The sequence below is a fragment of the Podarcis erhardii genome, assembly GCF_964252035.2.
Source record: "Podarcis erhardii genome assembly, chromosome: 11".
NCBI classification, from domain to species: domain Eukaryota; kingdom Metazoa; phylum Chordata; class Lepidosauria; order Squamata; family Lacertidae; genus Podarcis; species Podarcis erhardii.
In genome coordinates this window covers 39,363,379-39,380,368 of record NC_138501.1, presented here as the reverse complement: position 1 = coordinate 39,380,368, position 16,990 = coordinate 39,363,379, and the positions used below count along the sequence as shown (strand labels likewise).

At 44.2% G+C, this 16,990-nt stretch overlaps 1 protein-coding gene across 2 annotated transcripts; it reads left to right on the top strand.

Annotated features, from left to right (window-relative positions):
* Positions 1-1,595: 1,595 nt before the first annotated feature.
* On the top strand, positions 1,596-16,301 carry ZNF131 (zinc finger protein 131). 2 transcript variants are annotated; one of them, XM_081880825.1, is made up of 7 exons: positions 1,596-1,739; positions 4,262-4,400; positions 5,822-5,923; positions 6,420-6,564; positions 7,113-7,801; positions 11,627-11,757; positions 14,895-16,301. In XM_081880825.1, exons 2-7 carry the CDS (start codon positions 4,277-4,279, stop codon positions 15,552-15,554), a joined length of 1,851 nt encoding a protein of 616 aa, XP_081736951.1. In that variant the 5' UTR covers positions 1,596-1,739; positions 4,262-4,276; the 3' UTR covers positions 15,555-16,301. The 2 variants fall into 2 exon arrangements, with proteins under 2 accessions (XP_081736951.1, XP_081736950.1); XM_081880824.1 differs by having other exon boundaries at positions 1,607-1,739; positions 4,153-4,400.
* Positions 16,302-16,990: the final 689 nt, after the last annotated feature.

Sequence of the window (16,990 nt, the reverse complement as noted above, 5' to 3'; positions counted from 1 at the left end):
TAGGGGCCATTATGGCCCTTGCCTGGCTAATTCAACAATGGGCTCCTCCATTAGATTTTAACTCTTGCCGGATCCAGGAATTAGAAGGGACTCACACATCATACAATGTAACCCACCCCCCTCAAAAAACTATGCTTGGAACAGGTTACAGTGGTACCTCGGGTTACATACGCTTCAGGTTACAGGCTCCGCTAACCCAGAAATAGTGCTTCAGGTTAAGAACTTTGCTTCAGGATGAGAACAGAAATCGTGCTCCGGCGGCGCAGCAGCAGCAGGAGCCCCATTAGCTAAAGTGGTGCTTCAGGTTAAGTACAGTTTCAGGTTAAGTATGGACCTCCAGAACGAATTAAGTACTTAACCTGAGGTACCACTGTACTTAGAACATGGTTATATATCCAATGCTTTCTGAGGATTGCACTATCAGGGCAAAAGTAAAACATGAAGAAGTAATCTTCAGACATGTTGAAAGGTTCTTGACATTTTAAGAAATGATTTTTTTAAAGCGACAAGTTACAAAGACATTGAACATGCTTATAAATACGTTCTGTGACTTTATTATGTAAAGCTTGCATAAAATAGCCCTAAACAGCCTCAGCCCAGTATACCTGAAGGAGCGTCTCCACCCCCATCGTTCAACCTGGACACTGAGGTCCAGCACTGAAGGCCTTCTGGCGGTTCCCTCCCTGCAATAAGTGAGGTTACAAGGAACCAGGCAGAGGGCCTTCTTGGTGGTGGCACCCGCCCTGTGGAACACCCTTCCATCAGATGTCAAGGAAATAAGCAACTATCTGACTTTTAGAAGACCTCTGAAAGCAGCCTTGTTTAGGGGAGTTTTTAATGTTTGATGTTTTATTCTGTTTAATATTCTGTTGGGAGCCGCCCAGAGTGATTGGGAAACCCAGCCAGATGGGTGGGGTATAAATAAATTATTATTATTATTATTATTATTATTATTATTATTATTATTACTGGAAAGAAAACCTTTTGAGATTAGGAACTAGCAATATTCATCACAAAAACACTGGAGCTTGATTAAAAGGAGATCTTGAGCACATGCTTGGTTGTGGACTTTTTGAAGTGTTTTGTTTATTGTTTTATGGCTTTTGTTGTTTGTAATTATGTAAATCTTTTCATACTGTAAGCCATCTTGAGCATGGTTTTAACTACGGAAAGGCGGCACACCGAATAAAATTGTGGTAAAGACATGTTTGGCAAACAGCACACATCTCTTTGTCGAATTTTCTGTTGAAGAGAGAACGTTTTATAATAAATGTGATTTCTTCTTCCAATAACTCTCCCAGTATGTCCAGGTGTTGTTTTGCATCCATTAGAATTAGATAATACGTATTCATAAATAGCAAAATGATGCCAAATATTAAGCAGAGTGCTTTTACTAACAGAAAGCAAGCCAAGCAAGTTGCCACCTGCAACAGAGGCAGCAGCAGAAACAGCAGCGCGGCGCCTACTACGACTACCGGCATGCATCTCGCGGCACAGCGAATGGGACTCGGGCAGCCGCTCAAAGCAGGCACCTCAAAACTCCCATCATGCACTTGGGCCCGCCAATTTCCCTAGAGCGCCCCGGCAGGTAAAGGAGGTCAACGAGCTCGCCATTTCCGGCGCGCGGTGCAGGACGGGAATGCGAGTAGCGCTATTGGCCGGCGCTTGCCCCGCTTTTCGGCAAGCAGGAAGCGATAGCGGCGGCTGAGGAGGCTCGGCGGGGCGGGAGGCTCCTCCGGGTGAGTGTTTCTCGGACCCTTCCGATTTTCTCGAGGTCGGCGCTCGCCTCTGGCCGAGGCTGGCGTCGAGAAGGGATCGATTTAATGCGCGATTTGATGACGTAATAACGGCTCTGGAGACAGGGCCGCCGCCGGGGTTGCGCCGGTCTGTGCGCCGGCTGCCTTATGGCGTCTTTCCGCCCGCGCCGGCTAGTGCGGGGACCTCCCGCTCCGTTCTCTTTTTTCCCCTTCAGGGAGGCCCTTTCGCTTCTCGTCGCCCCTCGACGGTTAGGCCTTCCGCTTAGCCCGCTTTAGCAGCTCATTGGCCCGCTTCTCTACCTTCCAGTGCTGCGATTGGCTGCCTAGCCGATGATTGACGTGCGTGCCCCCAGTGGACTCCAGTGCCGTGTGGCTCTCCTAAGGAGAGATGCTTCTGAGCCTGTTTGAGGGCCACGTTCTGCCCCTGGGGTCTCCTGGCTTCTAAGCTAGGAAAGCAGCAGGGCTTTTATTGCAGCTTAAGAGGTGTTATGATTTCTTGCCGGAAATAAGAGCTGCCTTTTCATTTAAGAAACTCAAGGTAGCTGACAGCAGCATCAAACCATAATTTAGTAGAGGTTAAGATTCAAAAGAAGCTTTTTTTTTTTTTTAAAGGAACCTGGCCCTTGTCAAAAAGCAGTTTTGTCTTCAAGACAGGACTGAGAGCAGAGAATCGCAGCTCTTCCAAAGCCTTCCCATTGACCCCCTGAATGGAGCTTGCAGAGTACAGTTTGAGAAACTTTGCATTGGAGTCCAGTGGATGTAGCATGTGATACTTATTTGACAGAGAGACAGAGAGAAATAAGCCTGTGGCACATGGTTGCAAACCTCAGCACACACATGACTACAGAGAGAATCCATGGTAAACAGCTGTGAAGTGCAGCACAGCAGTGACATTTTGATGCAAAATCAAATGTACGCAGTGATGCATGAGACAGTTGGGTTCCCTGGGTGATGAAATACAGGAAACCTTTACTCTGATTTTTTTTAAACACAGCAATCTTAATGGGGAAGAAGCCTGACACATCCAAAGTCCTGCCCTGTACTGTGGCCCCCTCTCCCCACTCTTATTTTTCATTTTCTGTTCCATTGGTTCCTGTAGTTGGTGTACTTCTGTTTCCCCCGTTTGCTAGCAGGGGGCAGGGGGTGGCCAATGAAGGAGACTGCATCAAATTCCCCCAACATGCCCTGATATGCCCCATACCTCCTTTGAGCTCAACATCTCTTGAGTACCAACAGCACTGGAATACTATTTTTACCTCAGGATCTTCAAATTGGTGTTTGTTATCCTGGCTATTACAAATTTGAAATAATCTCTCATTTGGATGATCCCAGGCCCTGCTGAAGCAAGAGACCTGGGTTGAGTCCGTGCCTGGATGGCACTGAGAACTTAGTATACATACGGCACCTTGAATTCCATGATGGAGGAACAGGGGGATATAAACAGAATGAACATTCCTAAATACTTCCTAGCTGTATGGAGTTGAGCCATAGAAAAGTGGCAATCGTACCACCATGCACAGTGGTACCTTAATTCGTTCCGGCAGTGCATTCTTAACCTGAAACTGTTCTTAACCTGAAGCACCACTTTAGCTAATGGGGTCTCCTGTCGCCGCGCCGCCGGAGCCCGATTTCTGTTCTTATCCTGAAGCAAAGTTCTTAGCCTGAAGCACTATTTCTGGGTTAGCCGAGTGTGTAACCTGAAGTGTATGTAACCCGAGGTACCACTGTATGTGGGTGTATAGTTTATCTGTATGTATGTACATACTGTATGTACTGTGTGTGCTTGTACAGAATCTGATCCCATTTTAGTTTTAACTTCCAGTAATCCATCGTCTTAGTGGATTATGTACAGCTTGCAACCCCAAAACCTGTTTAGCTACTCTCTGGGCTCCTGTGGCCACACAAGCTCCAAATGCATAATTTCTTTTCTTTCTATGCCTCTGCTCTCTTGTCTGTAGCATTGGCAATATAAATGCATGTTGCCCATGATTCTGATGAATGAAACACTTAGTTAAAGGAGGTAATGAAAACCTAGCCTGTTCAGTTTTTAAAAAGAAAACCTTAAAAGTTAAGAAATGCAGGTGCTTCAGGTTCCTATGGCTGGAAACCAAAATCTCCCGCCATACAACAGTGTTTTTCTCTCCAATAATCCACACCTTTTCTTACTGCCATCACTTCCTTTCCCCTCAACTGATAGTGTTTCTCTGCTGCTGTTGGCTTCCTTGGTTCTATTGTGACTGGGGTTCTTCATCTCCCCTTGTACCATGGGCTTCATAATGTCGTTCAGCTATCTATGCACTGTGTTTTTATATACTGAGTCTTGTATTTGCTATAGCTTCTCCAGATGTGGTAGGTGTAATACTGTGTGCTTCTAACTTTACTCATCGTTTTATAGGACCCGCTTCTGAGTCTGGATACCTCTTGCTGATGAATATCCTTGCTTACTGTAACCATTTATGGCTATGGACTGTGGAGTTCTCATTACGACTGATGATCTTTCCTAGACAAATCTATTAGCCATGGAAGCTGAAGAGACGATGGAATGCATTCAGGAATTTCCAGAACATTACAAAGTAATGTTGGACAGACTGAATGAACAGCGGGAGCAGGATCAATTCACAGACATCACTTTGATTGTGGATGGTATGTCGTGACGCAAACTGGGTCTCTCACAAACATATCATCCATAATTTGAATTAAGGCACAAGGCATCTGGACTTCAGCCAGTTCAGTTTCATTGAAGCTGAGTGACGGTCAACTGAAATTTGAATACCGTGGCTTGTTTCGTTTACAGCTTTAGGCCACTTACATATACACCTGCCTAGGTTGCAGTCCCATTCAACTCAGGACTTAAAATTCCAAATGACTGGCATAAGATCAGGCTGCACAAATATTGTAGAAGGCAAAACATTTTTCTGCTTGTTTTATTATATGTATCACCACCACCTTTCACAATTTAAAATGATTTTTCTGATAACCGAATCTATTTTGCAAGAGTATGCAGCAAACTGAAATGCTGAATTCTTCCCTAAACCGATTTGTGCACTGTATTAGTTTGTGAAGAAACTGGATGCTGCATTCTCTTCCCTCTCACCCATCCAAAGTCCACATCCAGTGGCATAGCTAGCTGCTTGGGCACCCCGGGGCGGCACAAATGCCCTGCACCCGGGGATGGGGCAGAGCATGCTGCGCGGAACCTCCACGTAGTCCGCAAGCCCCACATTGCTGTTTTGGGCAGCGTGGAGCCTGCAGCTGCCTGAGCCACCATGTCACTCCCCAAGAGAGACATGTGGCTCAGGCTCGCTGCAGGCCAGGCTCCGCAGTCACCCCCCTCAGTGATGACACCCGGAGCAGCCTACTGCGCCCCCCTTCCTAAGCCACCATCCACATCCCATCCTGATGTGCTTTTTCATAACATTCAGCACAGTCGTACCTCGGGTTGAAGTAGCTTCGGGTTGAGCATTTTCGCGGTGACCCGGAAGTAACCAAGCGCATTACTTCTGGGTTTCGCCGCTCGCGCATGTGCAGACGCTCAAAATGACGTCATGCATGTGTGGAAGCAGCGAATCGTGACGCGCAGATGCGGGTTGTGTTCGCTTCAGGATGTGAATGGGGCTCTGGAACGGATCCCATTCGCATCCAGAGGTACTACTGTACGTGCAATCCTCATTTTGCACAGGAGTTTGGTTCTGGGGCCCCACGCATTTCGGTGGGCCCACGTAAAGTGTTGCACCCTGCCCCCATTCCAACCTTTTAGGGTCACTTCTAGGTTCAGCACTGTGCGTGCCTCCACGATCACACACCAGTCAGACGTGCATAAAACAGTTGTTGCCTGTATTGTTCAATCACCATGTCCAAATGAGACCTCCACTAAAGAGGTCTAAATACCTAGTGTGTTTAGATCTACTGTTTGGCATGAAATTTGGAGACACATACTCTGTGGGAAGACTTGACACTGCAGTGTTCTTGGTCTTGTTAATATAGAAGGCTGTATATTACAATGTTTTCCTCTCCACTATGACCATCTAACATATATTTATATCCAGTTCTTTCTCTCCTCCTAGGTCACCATTTTAAAGCCCATAAAGCTGTTCTTGCTGCCTGTAGCCAGTTTTTCTACAAATTCTTCCAAGACTTCACTCAGGAACCTCTAGTAGAGATAGAAGGTAACTTGCTGATTCTGTTAGATCCAGAACTCTTGCGTGAAAAGAACTAGGAAAACAAAAACCCTGCTATGTCTCTTTCACTTGTCTTCCCATTCTCATAGGCATACTTTCAGTTTAGGACTAAGAGATATTTTCCTGGGAAGTGTTTCATTCTAGTCATATCCCACCAGTTCTTAGGTCTAGATCATATAACAAAGTGGAATGGGGTTAATACATGTACACATTACGTTCAATTATTAAATGCTGAGAGCAGACAGCAGGAAGTGGCCATAAAACATAGCCCGGCTAGTTATTGTTCCTAGTATGAATTGAACGGAGTTGAAAATGATGCTTCAATGCTTTTAATGCTGTGAACCGCCCTGAGATCTTTGGATGAAGGGCAGTATACAAATTTAATTAATAATAATAATAATAATAATAAGGCAGTTGTTTAGGTATTTACTAGCAAAGCCTCTTTGCAAAGCCTAGGTTTCATTTTGTTCTTTGCTATCATTAGGTGTAAGTAACATGGCATTTCGTCACTTAATTGAGTTCACGTACACCGCCAAGCTGATGGTGCAAGGGGAAGAGGAAGCAAGTGATGTCTGGAAAGCAGCAGAGTATCTTCAGATGCTGGAAGCCATTAAAGCACTCGAAATCAGGTGAGTGTGGTTTCTCAGAGGACTGTGCCTTGGGAAGGCATGTTAGAACTATCTTTACCCATCTTCGATGCACTGGCCAGGTTCTCTTCTTGTTGGCTTTCCATGATCATGACTACTGCATCATCCTGTGGTCTTCATGATAAATAAGTGGGTCTGTTCTGGAAGCTTCAGCCACTGCAGAATGCTACAGCCAGACTCATGATAGAAACTGCTGCAAGCAAAGGTTGCTGCTGTTAAAAGACCTGGTTCAAGGTTCTTTTACTAGGGTACAAAGTGCTGAACAACTTAGGCCCAGGATGATTTAAGTACCGCCTTACCCCCTATGTCCCAGGGCACAGGATCATGCTCTCCTTCCCTTTAGGAGCATCAATTCCTGCCACTAGGTCTAACTTACATCTTCAGCAACAGTGAACTGTATTTGGAATAGCCAGTTTTCTCATTTAAAGCTGGCCACGGATTCTGAGTTAAAATGAGAAGCCTGGTTAGCCTTAAGTGCAACAGAACTGCCTTTTTGATGTTATGCACTGTGTTGTGTATAATTTTTCTAGGAACAAAGAAAATTCATTGCCGCCTGAATCGGATCAGGTAGAAGATAAGAGTATAGCCAAAAAGAGGAAGATAGCAGAGACCTCCAATGTTATTACTGAAACACTGCCCTGCGCAGAATCTGAGCCTGTTGAAATTGAGGTGGAGATTACAGAAGGGGCTATCGACGTGGAAGAAAATAACGTTGAAGCACTTGAGGAGGTCGCTTCTGCTGAACAGTCAATAAAGTACATACAAACCACGGGTACATCAGATGAGTCTGCTTTGGCTCTCCTGGCAGATATTACCAGCAAGTTCCGCCATGGGGAGAGGAAAAGTGAAATTCAGGAAGAGTGTGACGACGGATCTGATCCAACAGGCAAGCAGGTGGAAGGCATTGAGATAATGGAACTTCAGTTGTCGCACGTCAACAATCTTTTCCACTGTGAAAAGTGCAACCGTACATTTAAGTTGTTTTACCACTTTAAGGAGCACATGAAAACGCACTCCACAGAAACTTACAAGTGTGACCTATGCAACAAAAGGTACCTGCGTGAGAGTGCATTGAAGCAGCACCTTACCTGTTACCACCTTGATGAAGGTGGTGCTAACAAGAAGCAGAGACCTGGCAAAAAAATACATGTCTGTCAGTACTGCGATAAGCAATTTGACCACTTTGGACATTTCAAAGAGCACCTTCGGAAGCACACAGGTAACTGCAGTTCCCTTCCCCCTTCCAGTTGCAGACAATTCACACCACTTTTTGTGGTTCTCGCCTCCCCACAGTGATTCTCACCGTAACATTTTGTACAGCCTTCATTGGTAGTGGAATAAGAATGGTGTAAATGTTGATTAAAGCCTTTATAAATGGAAGGTAATCTAGGAACCATTTAAGGCTGGCCCTCATAACTTGCCACCCACCCAAATGTCAGTTGATTCTATTATTATTATTATTATTATTATTATTATTATTATTATTATTATTTAAAGCTCTTTGTAGAGGAAACCCCGTCTCTGTTCCAAGGCCTCTGGCAAGCACAGATAACTTTTCAAGATAGGCTGAGGCTTGCTTTGCTTGCACAGAGATCTGGATAAGGATAAAAATAGCCTAGCTTCTTTTTTTTACTCAAACTGCTGCATGTATCAGGGACTGCTCCGAGGCCTTAGAGGACACTATTAGTTGCTTAGCTGTGCTTTTTGATCCTGGGATTTTAGCATGTTTTTCCCAATCAGAAAGCAGCAAGATAGCACCCTAAGTTTTGTTGTGTGTCTGTGGTTGTTAGAGGATGGGAATCAATCATCTCTTGCATATTGCTCCTTCATCAAAATGACACTGTCTCTTGGAAGGGTCTCCCTGTCCCACAACCAATTTCAATAGGTACAGTACACATTGGCAAATACAAAGTGAAAATGGTGGAAGGGAAATGTGCCTTTTTGTGTCTTCAGTGTTGGATCAGAAGTACTTGGGATGTGGCTTTTTCAACCCATTGTCAAATTTATTTGTTTATTGGTCAGTCGTACAGTTTTGCAGAATAATGTTCTACTTTGATAGAAAATATACTGCATGATGACATCAGACTTGGTCTCTATGGATTTGGGAACACATAATGGACATTGATCTGGAAAAACTCTGGCCCGGTCAAGTTTGAGCTGCCTCCCCCAGGCCTATATCTGGCTTAGTTACTAGTTTGTGTTTAGCCATCCTCAACTTGGTGCCCCCTCCGGAGAGATTTGGACTACAGCTTCCATTATCCTTGACTAATAGACATGTTAGTTGAGGCTGATGGGAGTTTGTAATCTAAAGCCTCTGGAGGGCTCTAGATTGGAGAAGGCTAACTCAGTTCTAATTTTTCATTGAAATGCCCCCTTTATAGGACTGTGTGTATCCACAATTTCATCACACAAGCATAGTAAAGGTAAAGGGACCCCTGACCATTAGGTCCAGTCGTGACCGACTCTAGGGTTGCAGCGCTCATCTCGCTTTATTGGCCAAGGAAGCCGGCGTACAGCTTCCGGGTCATGTGGCCAGCATGACTAAGCCGCTTCTGGTGAACCAGAGCAGCGCATGGAAACGCCGTTTACCTTCCCGCCGGAGTGGTACCTATTTATCTACTTGCACTTTGACGTGCTTTCGAACTGCTAGGTTGGCAGGAGTCACACAAGCATAGCATTTCTTAAAGAAGGGGAAACTAGTTGGATAGCCTTGGATTGTGCGGAGAAGGGAGAATTTGTTGTGACAGAAGAGATGGAGAAGGATGAACGGGTGGATATTTTGAGTGTACTGAATTGGGAAGAAGAGTTAGGAGGATAATGTGGGTTTTCCTTTGGCTTTAATGCTAGTTAGTGAGTTAGAATGAGCAAAGAATATATTAGGAATTATTTGTGAAGTGCTTCTTAAATGCATTTTACAGATGGATAATCTCAGGCTGCACTTGAAAAGATTACGTATATAGTGTTAAATTTGCATGAGCAACCGATCGGAGAGGAACAGGAGTGCAATAAAACCAATTGCCCAGGCTTGGTCAATGCTCCTAGCCCTAGATGTATCGCCACCCAGTTATGCTTTATAACGTGAGCAGAGCTTGCTGACATAAATGAATGTGGTTGTGCCTGCAGAACTCAACCCCCCACCTTTGACAGCAATGCTCTGCACAGCAAGGCTTTCACTGGCTTTCGAAACACCACCTGTGTTTGTAAAACAGCTCCATTCATGTTGCGTGTTGCTCTTGCATCCCAGTACGCAGAGCCACAATTGGGAAAAATACAGAAGCTTAGGTGGTAGATTGTTCAATACAGTACAGGCAGCCCCCATTTACGTGAGAGTTACATTCCAAGGCACTGTGCGCATCAGTGAAATTGTGTGCATTTGAAACACCACTAGAAAAGCCTGCAAACAGCCCGTCCTGTTCTGCCCCTTTTTGTGACACTTTTGGGTCACTTCCGGGTTCGGTGTGATATGCAGGCCCGTGGTCACAAACATATTGAATGTGTGTAAATGCCTGTAATTCAATTTGCAGTGCCCTTATTGCCGGGAATGGCTGGATTATGTATTCAAGAGACGTTTTGATTTGCAGATCTTCAATGTCTGCATAAGTTTCTCTCTACACCACGAAAACGTGAACTTTGCTTCCTCCATAAAAATGATAGCTGAGATCAATCTGAAGTTAACAATCTTCTTTACCAGCAGTCAGACGTTGTACAATGCTCTGCTTAATGCGTTAAGGAAAGTATGCTTTGCCCCTAAGAAAGTTACATTTAGCTTTAACCTATCTGTTCTTTTTGTGTATCAAGATCTATAATGTGCATTGACTGCAGTGTGCATTATATTTCATTTGGTGTCTAACCTTAGACTAGGTACTAGTGTGAGTTGTTTCTCCACAGCACTGCTGAATGGTTTAGGAGATAATGCAATAGATGAATGGGAAACCCTTCACAATTTGCAAGGGTTATTATTATTATTATTATTATTGTTGTTGTTGTTGTTGTTGTTGTTGTTATTATTATTATTATTATTATTATTGAACACTTCAGCAAGATGTAAGTTATAAATCCTGCTCAGTGTTACTTAGAAAGGGAAAGCGTTCAGCTTCTATAACCAGGAATGTTGAGCCCTCCAATGGCTCCAGTGGGAGACAAGCATGCTGCGCACACAATAAAAAATTTAAATGATGCATAACTAATCCATGACTATCAGGGCAGAATTGCATGTCATGAAGCAGCACACAGTTATCAAATAGTGATTTCCCTATAAGGTGAATAGTGTGAATGGGAAAATTATGCAGGAGAGAATTGCCAAATGCAGATGTGCACTGAATGAGCCTGTTCCTCACTTGTGCCAGTTCTCTGCTGCAAATGCATCTCTGGTGGGCTCTGAAGCTTGACATAAACCTGACTGTGTGGGGAGTGGCCTGGGGTGTGTGTCTGTGTCAGCATTTGCAAGGGAAGATTGGAGACATTCAACATCCCTCTCCCAAATGCCACACTTGTATTACTTTCGCAAATAGTATTTGGGGAAAACTGCTTGCCAAGGTAGCATGTAATTCCACCCTCAGGTTATAGCCTTACCTGCTTTTACCTGTGAATGAGCCACATTGGGCACGGCGGTGATTGTTTCCTGTGCCATCTTATTTGCTGTGCTCTTAAGGGTGGGCTATTAAAGGGAATAGATGAATCTATGAGGGGATAGGTATGTTCTTGGCTAATAGCCGTAGCAGATCATCTGTTTTCAGAGATGGACGGATAATCAGGGATGTTGCTCCGTTTATGAACACAGCATCCTAGACGGCTAATATCACAAGATAGAAAGATGGCCCTGCTTAGTAGTCTAATATCACTGATCTAACCCTACTTAGTAGTCCCTAAACTCTTTATTCTTGTACTTCTACTCCTCTTGGATAGCTGACGTTCGGGAATGGGAAACTGGCAAAATCCCACCTAATTACGGGGGTAGGGAGGTGAGTTTGTAACAGTGAAAAAGCTGAACCTGAGGCAACCTGATTTTCATTTTTTGGTCATGCCTTGATATTTGCCTTGATAGGTGAAAAACCATTTGAGTGTCCAAACTGCCGTGAACGTTTTGCTCGAAACAGCACACTCAAATGCCACCTGACAGCATGCCAGTCCAGCGCTGGTGCTAAAAAGGGACGGAAGAAACTTTATGAATGTCAGGTATGTAATTTTGCCCATCGTGATTCTGGTCTAGCGAATTTGACCATGTAGACAGCCTGTGTTGTCGACAAGGTGGCCAGGGCGGGGTTGTGGGAGCTGATCTCCAGTTTGGCTTTGCTGCAGAACACTTAGGACTGGGTTCTTGCAGCAACATGTGGTGCTAGGCTACACAGGACCCTGTAGTAATAGTTAGAAGCCTGGAGCCCTTAAAGTGTCAGAAGAGAAGAGAGATGTGTCAAAGCCATTCTCCCTGTTTTCAGAGTTTATCTTAAAGTTGTTTGTGGAAAGCCCATGCTGATAGCTGAATTGGTTTTAACTGAAATAGTATTGTTTCTTCTCAGTGCTTTAAAATACCGTATTTTTCGCCCTATAGGACGCACTTTTTCCCCTCCAAAAATGAAGGGGAAATGTGTGTGCGTCCTATGGGGCGAATGCAGGCTTTCGCTGAAGCCTGGAGAGCGAGAGGCATCGGTGCGCACCGACCCCTCTCACTCTCCAGGCTTCAGAAAGCTATCCGCAAGCCTTGGGAGCCCGCGGGAGTGCCCACCAGGCTCGCAAGGCTTGCGGGCGGCAGCCTGCAGTGCGAAGCATGGGGCGCGCTCCGGAGCGCACCCCGGGTTTCGAGCAGATATCGGGCAGCCCCACAAGCTTGGGGGACAGCGGGGAGGCGGAGCGCCGCCATCCCGCTATTCCCCGACCTGGTTTGGAGGCTGGCGGTGGGGAGAAGCAAGCAAGCTTCTCCCCACCACCAGCCCCACAAGCTCGGGGGACAGCGGGGAGGCGGAGCGCCGCCATCCCGCTATTCCCCGACCTGGTTTGGAGGCTGGCGTGGGGAGAAGCAAGCAAGCTTCTCCCAACCGCCAGCCCCACAATCTCGGGGGACAGCGGGGCAAGCTGCTGCCCCACGGAGGCTAGGGAGGCTGTCCCTGAAGGCAGAAGAGGGAGATGGAGCGCTCCATCTCCCTCTTCTAGCTTGGGGATGGCTGTGCAAAGCCTCTGCAGGCTGGGGGGGGGGGAATCAAATTTTTTTCCTTGATTTCCCCCCCAAAAAACTACCGTAGGTTCATCTTATGGGCCGGTGCGTCCTATGGGGCGAAAAATACGGTAATAGTTTGTTGTTTCTCCAAAATTTAATACTGGGGTGTGAGTGAAGATCCACTTGGACTAATTGCAATGGGGATGTTTTTGGACCTAGTATCTGCTTGTTTTTATACCGTATCTAGAATTTGGTAGATAGTAAGAAATTATTCTTAGCTGCTGTAGCTTTATTAAGTTCTATCTCCCCCACAGTATTTTATGCAATGATGATTTATGGAGTGATGATGTTAGTAACGTCTCTTCAAATTGTGAGATTAAAGTTGGATTCTAATATACAGTCCACCAGAGAATCTTTACAGCTTATTGTATAGTATAATTTCAAATTTGGTATGAAAAAACCCTTTGTTTTCTCATGTAGAATTGTATATTTGCTTTAATTCTTGGAGTTTTTTTTTATTACAACAAATAAATTTGAGTAGAACATCTTGCGATTTTGCAAATTCAGATATGCGAGTTCGAAATGGGAAATTGATTTTTGGTAACACTGCTATTTTCAAAGTGGAGATTGTTCCAGAAAAGACTAAGTTTAATTTTCCCCACTGATACTTTGTCTTTAGCACTATGTTCATTTTTGTTGTTGTTGTTGTTGTTAAAGATGGGCACAGAAGCAGTTTCCCCCCCCCCCTTTATTTTATTGCTATTGCAGAAGACTAATCAACGTTATTCTTCTGGCTTTCCCTCACTTGCTTGGCCAGAGATCCTGCTTCCTCTCTTTCTGGCATGTGCTCCAGTGGCAGCACCCTTAGGGGATGGCTGTCAGGTTAGGATGCCCTGCCTTTTGTGTAGCACACCTGCAGCAAGATTCTTGCAAAAAGTTTGTCTGGTCATGATTAAAAAAATGTCGTTACTCTGCAGTTCACCACTTTACTACTCACTGAGCGTGGGGAGCACCCACAGTCCTACCTGGTTGGTCCTCAGACCACAGGCAGATTGCACCACAGAGATGTCATGTTTTTAAGCATTGATCTCTATAGTAAACTCTATATAAACAATTTTCCACGTTGAGTTTATATTTATTTTCTTTAAAATATTTATATACTAGATTTTGTTTCAGAGTGATTTGCAACTTTAAAAAGCAATAAAACCAAACATTAAAGATATAAGCACAGGGAGCTGGCAATGTATCAAATGCCTTGAATACTGGGAGAAAGGGCTTTGTCTGGTACAGCACCTGAAAGAAACAGTTGGAACCAGGCAAAACCTTCTTGGGGAGGGAATGCCACGGAGGAAGGCCCAAAAACCAAACTTTGAGTGAATGGCTGTCAGACTAAAAGAAGCTGAGTTGCTTAGTGATAGCGCATTTGAAGATGGACAGAAGAACCTATTAAACAACCTTGCAAAAAGCCCACAAAAGTTACAAGCATGCAGTATTTTTGCTAGCCTGCTGGGAGCTATCCCAGAAGGGATGAGAGTCCCCTCCCTCCTGCAGTAACTTGCTGCATTTCTGTGATGGGCGTGGAGAAGAAGGCTTCCCTTCTAGGACAGCCCACTTACCATAGATTCTGTGCTGGCCATAGAGGAGGGATTCAGTTTTTCTCTCCTCTGCTTATCCATCCAGTCGCCTGCTTCCCATTCCTTGTTACCTATAGCTGCCAGGCAAGTGCTTCAATGCAAGGTGCATTACTATAACATTTTTTAGAAGAGAGAAGTGTAATGATTTTACTAATGATAAAAATGTTTAAGGTGCTAAATAAGTCTTATTGCAATAGCTTTCCAAAAGACTAGATGCACATGCATGCAGTCATTGGTTGTGTCATTCTATGGAGCTAATCCAGTGTAAGGATCCGCTGTGCAGTTCTGCATAATGCCTTTGGAGGTTCCCTTAACTATTTTTTAGTTAGTTAGTGGGTTGCTTGTAACTGTGAACTAATTTATAGTTCCCAATTGGCTGACGCAGGGAAAGTTAGGTCCTAAGCAGTGGAATTGTTTCGTTGCCACCTGGGGTTTTAAAGAAATAAACTGAATTGAAAAGAATGGTCTGAAGACATACAATGAACTTTGGTTAGCATTCCTACAGCTGTTGTGTTTTGTTCTTTCAGGTCTGCAACAGTATATTTAACAGCTGGGATCAATTCAAGGATCACTTGGTAATACACACAGGTGACAAGCCCAACCACTGTACCTTATGTGACGTGTGGTTTATGCAAGGCAGTGAACTGCGGAGGCACCTGCAAGAAATGCATAACATCACAGAACGGCTTGTGACCGAGGACATTCTTCCAGTGGACAGCAACCCAGTGGCTTCCATGACTATCATAGAGCAAGTGGAACAAGTCCATGTCCTGCCCGTAATCCAGGTCCAGGTGGATCCAGCACAAGTGACTGTAGAGCAGGTGCATCCGGATTTGATACAGAATAATCAAGTGAAAGGTGAACAAATAGCGGAGCTACAAGAGCAGGTGGAGATAAGCTACTTAGAAGTGGAGCACATTCAGACTGAGCAAAGTGCTGAAGTGCACATGGAGGAGCTAGACGTGGAGCATGTGAACCAGTTACAAATGGAAGAGGTTCAGGCGCAGCTTATAGAGGAAACTGATATAGAGCAAGTAGAATCGGGACATGTGGATCAAGGAGAGCTGGAAGCAAACCCGCCTGTTCAGGCAGAGGAGGTGGAAGCACACACAGCAGATCATGAAGAATCTGATGATTTAAAAACTCAGCCAATAGTGGATATGCAAGAGGAAAAGGTGGAGACCTAGGAAATGTAGACTGCAGTACCTGTGATTTGGAGGGTGGGGTGGGAAATGTAATACCAAACTATTTTTGTTAATTTACTTGTATGACTTTTGCACCACCAATGGATGGCTCTCTTGTATCGATGCTGTTGGGGAAGTGGACAGGTGGACCAAAGTTAGGATATTTGATTAAACTGCCCTTCTTGAGTTTTTTTTGGGGAGGGATGGGGGATAATCCCCCTTTCCTAACAAACAAACAAACAAACAAAAAACAAAAAAACCACGGAACAAAGCCTATTCTAGAGATGAACAAGCTTTGTGTGAAGTTTAATAGTAGAGTTTTGCTAGATTGTACCATTTAGGTCATACTGTTGCCATTGGGAGAGACTTCCGGAGCAAGTTCTGTTTTCTTTTCCAAGTATGAGTTTAGTGTTAAAACAGCAAGGTTCCAACATTCAGATGGATTATATAAGGACTGCAGACAATTTATCCCCTTTCCCCCTCTAATATTAATTTTTGCAGTAGCTGCAGTCTTTGCTTTATTTATCTTCTTCAGGTTAGCCACAGATCCAATTCACGCATCACAGCAAATGCAGCAGTCTCTCCTGCTTCACGCTTCCAGCGAGAGCAAAAAACCACAGTCCCTGGTTAAATGCTATGTCTGAACTGGTTAACTATGGTTTACTGTGACATGTGAACACACTCCTTGTCTTTAAGCCTGGAAGTGGATTGGTATGGAAGTAGAGTGTGTTACAGGTTTTCTTTTTGTTTTGTTTTTAAAAAGAACCCTTGTGCCTTCTCACAACTGAGGAATTAAACTTCCACAAAGCTTTTAGGACATTTACAAAGCTAATGCAGAGGAGACAGTGTAGATATTGCTGTACAGTGCTTTGTAATTTTGTTTACAATTGTCAGCTACCAGGGTTTTTTGCATTACAATAAACTTAAGATGGGGGGGGGGAATTAGTTCAACACGGGCAGTTTTGTTTTGATTTAAAGGGCCAATTATAATAGGAATATTTTGGCTGCATCTGTAGCAAGGAATGAGTTGGCTGAAAGGTTGCACTGGCATCTTATCACCAGATTTTTATTTTTAGAAAAAAAGGTACATTTTATATTTAAAGAAAATGCGTTTAAAAAAAATACAAAGTAAATGTGTCTGCTCAATGCATCAGGCTACTGTTTTATTATTTAAACTTTTTTGAACCTTTACAGAAAGATCTTGTGCTTAAAAGATTGGGGGGGGGGATCAAAAGCCATAGGTATGAGTGTTTTAACTGTGGATTTATAAGAGTAGGAGTGTAAATATTTAATCAGTATTATTGGACAATAAAACAGTACCAACCACAAAATTCTCAGTTAATGTAGTATTTGTTCCTTCTTAGGGCCGTTTTGGATGTTATACAAAAAAGTTGGGCTGGTCCAGGAGTGTAAGCTTTTCAGGGAGTTGTGGCCAATCC